The sequence below is a fragment of the Protopterus annectens genome, chromosome 6.part0, assembly GCF_019279795.1.
Source record: "Protopterus annectens isolate FY-2018-M chromosome 6.part0, PAN1.0, whole genome shotgun sequence".
NCBI lineage: Eukaryota > Metazoa > Chordata > Ceratodontiformes > Protopteridae > Protopterus > Protopterus annectens.
In genome coordinates, this window is record NC_056737.1 from 706,174,437 (window position 1) to 706,180,436 (window position 6,000).

General features: G+C 46.5%; 1 protein-coding gene across 1 annotated transcript in view; it reads right to left on the reverse strand.

The window, feature by feature from the left end:
• SYNE2 (spectrin repeat containing nuclear envelope protein 2) overlaps positions 1–6,000 on the reverse strand; it is a 3,814,665-nt gene that overhangs the window by 3,162,541 nt on the left and 646,124 nt on the right. Inside the window, exon 9 of the mRNA XM_044073561.1 lies at positions 5,357–5,457. Coding sequence (XP_043929496.1) covers positions 5,357–5,457 — 101 coding nt within the window. The remainder of the gene's footprint in view (positions 1–5,356; positions 5,458–6,000) is intronic.

The following is a 6,000-nucleotide window of genomic DNA, read 5'->3' on the forward strand; positions in this document are numbered from 1 at the left end:
TGACCTGGTGTCCTACAGTTGTAGGGATAGGACAGGTAAAGAAAAGTGAATTGGGGGCACTGGTGGGTGGGAAGGAATACTGCAACATGGAAGAGAAGGACATCTATGGTTATGGTAAGATTTTACACAACTATTCTATGTCCTTCTATTCCTATGTTGCAGTATTCTGGTTGTGGGAGAATACCACAGCTTACAAGGATAAGAGGGTGGAGGTTGCTGAAGAAGATACTACAAATCCCTGCAGGATTGCTCTGGTGAATCCTGTCCGAGCTCTGGAAACTTGGTCAAGTTTGTAATGTTTGGTGAAAGTGTGGATAGTGGCCTATGTGGCTGCTTCCATAATGGATGCCATGTCCAAACCTTTCATGAAAGTCCTGGAGGCGGCCACAGCCCTTGTGGAATGGGCCTTTACTCCCACTGGGGAGTCATTTCCATGGTGGGAGTAACAGAGGCAAATGGTTTTCCTTATCCAGCATGCAATGGTTTATTTGGAGACAGCCTTGCCCAGGGGTCTGGGGTGAAAGGAGACAAAGAGCTGGTTGGTCTTCCTAATGGTCTTGGTCTTGTCTGGGTAGAACCTTAGTTGCGTGTGCACATCCAAGGAGTGCAGAATCCTCTCTCCTACATTAGTGGGGGAGGGAAAGAAAGTGGGTAGATGGACAGACTGGTTTAGAAACAAGTCATTCACCACCTTGGGCATAAAGGAGGGATTGGTTCGCATGGTTACTCTGTTTTTGTGGAAGATGATGTAGGGGGACATGCCATCAAGGCCTGCAACTCTGACACCCTTCTGGCTGAAGTGATAGCCACCAGAAGGACAGTTAGGTCCCAGGGTGGAGGGATGGGTTTCTTTGGTGGTCTCATGTGCAAGACCCCCTTAAAGAAAAGCTTTACGTCGAGCCTGGCTAGCAAGGGTGGATCAAGGGGCAGCAGGCTGATATAGCACAAAGGTGTATTTTTACAGAACAGTAAGAGAGTCCACTTTTGATCAGTTGACCCACATAAGAGAGAACCAGGGGGACCTCCGCAGAGCAAGGGTCCCTTCCCTTGTCCAGACACCACTTTGTACATCTTTCCCACTTAGCTAGGTAAGATTGTCTGATGGTAGGTTTCCTTGCCTCCCTTAGGACTGTGAAGGGAATCAAAAGTTTATCACCCACAGAGTCAGAGATGTCTCGTGTCAGTAGGTCCACCTTGTAGGGTAACTTGTAGTGATTGCCCTTGGGTAGATTGTGAAGTAGGGGGAAGCAGTGCTGCCTTGGCCAGTGTGGGGGGGGGTCACTAACAAGATTTTTGATTTGTCCTTCTGGATTTTCAGGAGGACATTCTGAATCAGTGGGAAGGGGGGGGGGCATAAAGGAACTTCCCCTCCCAAGAGATGCTGAAAGCGTCCACTCTCCATGCTAGAGGGGAGTGGGTCTTTGAGCAGAAGGTATGCAGTTGCCTGTTCTGGGGGGAGGCAAACAGGTCTACTTGTGGAGTACCCCACCGGTGGACTATGTCTAGGAAGATCTCCCTGTTCAGCATCCATTCGTGCTGTGGTGAGGAAGTCCTGCTCAGGAGATCCACTTGGTGGTTGTCCTGTGAGGGGATGTAGGCTGCCTGAAGGGCTAAATTGTGATGAGAGGCTAGGTCCCATATCAGCAGGGTTAGTCTGCACAGCTGATGGGCCTTTGTTTCTCCCTGTTTGTTGAGGTACCGCATAACAGTGGTATTGTCGGTCACTATCCAGAGCACCCCTGGTACAAGAAGGGGAATAAAGGTCTTTAGAGCTAGAAAGACTGCTGTCATTTACCGGAAATTGATGTGCTTGGCCTGTAGAAAAGGGTGCCACTTTTCTTGAACCCTGTAGGATGCCAGTGTCACCCCCCCCAACCTGAATCTGAGGCATCTGTATGCATTGTTTGGGGTGGGGTGGGAGTCCCGGGTTTAGATGGACTTGTTGGATCCACCAGCTGATTTCTGTCTTTAGACAGGGAAGGAGGGGAATAACCTGTTCTAAGTGATGTAGGTGTTGGGACCAAATGCTTTTGAGGTACCACTGTAACTTGCCCATGTGCATTCTGGCCAGTGGTAGCATGGGGATGGTAGATACCATTAAACCCAGGAGATGAAGAAATTGTCTTGCCATCACCTTCTGTGAGAGAAGGGTTTCCTGGAAGTGGGAAGTCAGGGAAAGAACCTTGTTCTGTGGGAGAAAGGCCCTCATTTTGTCCATTTTGATTCTACAGCCTAGGAAAATCTTGTCCTGGTCTGGGTTCAGGGAGGACTTTGGGAGGTTGATGGTGAACCCTAGATTTTGCAGAAGGGACGTGGTGAAGTCTAGATGCCTTGAGAGAGTACCTCTGGACTCTGCCAGAATTAGGATATCATCCAAATAAGGGTAAATCTGGATTTGCTGAGTTCTGCAGAATGCAATTGTTGGGGCTAGGCACTTTGTGAAGACTTGGGGCGGGTGACTGTGGATAAACCATAGGGCAAGGCAGTAAACTGGAAATGAGAAGAAGGTCCAGATAAACGCAGGAATTGTCTGTGGGAAGTCCTGATGGGTACGTGCAGGTAGGCTTCCTTTAGGTCCAGGGTGACCATGAAAGCCTTGGCTGGAATAAGAGGCAGCAGAGTGGGAAGAGACAGCATTTTGAAGGAGGGTACCTGAAGGTGAAGATTTAGAAAAGAAAGGTCCAGGATGGGTCTCCAGGGCCCATCTTTTTTGGGGACCAGGAAGAGACTGGAGTAGAAATCCTTTCCTTCTTGTCCTGAGGGGACAGGCTCTATGGTGCCTAGCTTTAGGAAGTCTGCCAAAACTTCTGGCAGGAGATGGGCCTGTTTTTTTTTGGGGGGGGGTGTGGAATGCCTTTCCTGGGTGGTTTTTCTTTCCAGGATAGGAAGTAGTCTTTTTCGATAATGGATAAGACCCATTGGTCTGTGGTGATGGATTGCCAGAGGGGAAGACAGCAGGGAAGGTGTGCAGAGAGGGGTAGGTGGGCAAGGCAGTCACACATTACTGGGGGCTCCTCTATCCTGAAAGGATTTTCTGGGCTCAGGAGGTGGAACAGAAGGTCTGGACGTGGTAGGTCTTCTAACCCCTCTTCTAGATCTGGAAGAGGAAGCAGCTGTCTGAGAAGGGTTACGCCTTACAAAGGTGGCTTTATCCAGGTATTTCCTATTACACTTGGGAATCGGGGACACCAGAAGATGCTTGATGTCCTGTTAATTCTTTACTTTTCTCCTGCATATTCTTGAAGAGGTCTGCAGATTGTTTACCAAAAAGGACATTGTGGTCTAGAGGGGCGTCCAAGATCTTGGACTTGAAGTCCTCTGGTAGGTTCTGAAGTCTTAGCCATGAGTATCTCCTGAGGACAGAAGCATATGCTGCAGAGCGGGCAGATGCTTCTGCGGCATTACAGCTGCATCTGATGGAATGCCTGGCTACTTGTTGGGCCAAGGACAGTTTGGAGGAAATGTCAGTCTTAATGGGACTGTCAGGCAAGGAAGCCAGCATGGAGGAGGCTTGAGACACTAAGTCTAGAGCATACTTAGTCATGTGGGTCTGATAATTTATGGCTCTGAAAGCCAAAGTGGAGGAAGTGTATACCTTCTTTCCCATCGTTATCCATATATTTGCTACTTTATCTGTGGGTAGGAGGGAGGCAGAAGGTAACAATCTAGACTGTTTATCTGCAGTGGTGGAAATCACAGCTGGGTCTGCCAAGGGTAATTTAACTAGGAATTTCTGGTCCTCTGTTACTTTATAGAAGCAGTCAGGGAACTTAGAGTCCAGAGGCTGGGAGTCTAGGACCTTAAAAGCTGAGTTAAAGGCATCCAAGTAAGCAGGTAGAACAGGAGGAACAGCCAAAGGGGAAAGTGATTCTACTTGCAGAAGCTCAAAGTACCTCTTTTGGGTGTCAGTCATTTGGGAGGTATCCCATTTAAAGTAGTCCTTCATCTTGGTGATGCTCTAACCAAAAGTAATGTCCTCAGGAGGAGAATCCCCTTCTACAGATTCCTCATCAGGAGAGTAATACTCCTGGAGGGAAGCAATCTGGGATGCATATAAAATGGTATCCTCTGAGGAAGAAAAGGAAGAATCATGCTCTTCCTCCCTGACCTGAGAAGTCATAGGTGGGAGGGGAAAGGCAGAAGCAGGCCTAGAGCTCAATAGAGGCAGAGTACTGGGAGCTGAGGCTGAGGGCCTAAGGGCCATAAAGGCATGCATGAGGGAAGAGGTGAAGGCCTGCCATTCTGGTATTGCTTCTGTAGAAGAGGAGGTATGCTTAGTTTTCTGTTTCTTTTTGGCCGAGGTGTCGGGTTTTGAGGATAACACATCCAAAGTCTGGATCCCGGTCGGAGGTACCACCGAAACTGGTTCCCCCTCGTCATCGATGGTATTTGTTGTCTGGATGGGCTCCGAGGACGTGCCAGTCATCAGCTGTGCAACAGCTTCCTCAAGGGAAGTCGTTGGGGTCGATGGATCCACTGAGTGCACCTCAACTCCTAGATCAGCAGTCAGCTGTGATGAAGGCCTAGGAATCTTGGCCTTCTTGGGCGGAGGTTCGGCTGCAGCCTCCAATGCAGAATCCATTCTAGGGGCTAACCGCTTAAGGCACTGGTTTTCAAGGTAGAGGTTTACATCAGCCAGGTGGCTGGGAAGGGTCTTCAGCAAAAATGATTGGCAAATTGCGCAGGAGGAGTGAGCGTGTTCTCGGCCTAGGCAAAAAGTACTCCTATGATGGGCTTCTTTATGGGGTATCTGGTGCCCGCATTGGCACTTTCCCTTTTTTCCTGACATCAGCTAAATGCTATAACAACCAAGCCTAAGCAATAACAATTGGCAAAATAAGAAAAACAGAAATGCAACAGGTTACTTATCTTTAAGATGTGACGTCTGTGAAGGAGCGATCGTACGATGCAAAGGTCGTCTGTGGCTGAAAAGTTCTGAGGATTGTGCATGCAGACGTCACATTTAAGGCTCCTGGTTTATGGCCTTATGTCTGACATCCCACGCACACTGCAACAGCCAAGCTGAAGCTTTTGTACAGGAGCTGATGTACGAGTCACCTGAGGGCAGGAAATCCCTCAACCAGAATACTGCAACATAGGAATAGAAGGACATCTATATATGAAATATTCAGTAGGATAGCAACACAGTATTTTCCCATTCACCTATTTCAAATCAAAGCACCAAGATGGTTCTTATGTTTATTTTCATGGACTACAGAAAAAGCAGTACTTTAGCAGCAAGTGGTCAAGTTATACTAACCCTTACACTGCAAGTATCAGTGTAGGGCCAGTCACCACATACCAATCAAACAAGAAATGCACAGGAAAAAAGCAAATGGACATAAAATAATAATACCTGTAATTCCTGTTCAGCCACTGAAGAGTCTTTGGAATACTGAAGAAACTGGGCAATATAAGTCATGACTGATTTTTCATCTGGTTGAGCAACGTCGACATCTAAGGAATGCATAAAATGTTATAGAAATTATGCAATAGACAAGAAAAAGACTGAGCATAAATTTGTTTATGCAGATAAACTACTATTATCACAGTTGTAGCCACATCTAGTCTGGGAACATAAAAAAGGAATTTTAAAGTCCATACACTCCACAGTATAGCCTAGCTGTACATATATATTACACTAAAGCAGCTGCATGGGTCCTGCTCACACTCACAAAGGTAAGAATAAATTCCACTTTAGCTTACCTTTATAGAAAAACAAGAAAATAATTCTAATTCCGGCATATAGAGTAATAAGACCCAGCTACTGTATTCCTGCTCAGCACCTTTATGTCCAGTATGTTTCATGTTGTTGTGTGTGATCTAATAATGTCCGTACTTCCCAGCAGTGAACAATTACCAATTTGTACCTGTCAAAAGCACAATATATATATATATATATATATATATATATATATATATATATACTTCAGTTGTGCCACCAAACACTATATACAACGTATAATTTATTGAACAGCAGACAAAAACTCACTGCCCTTA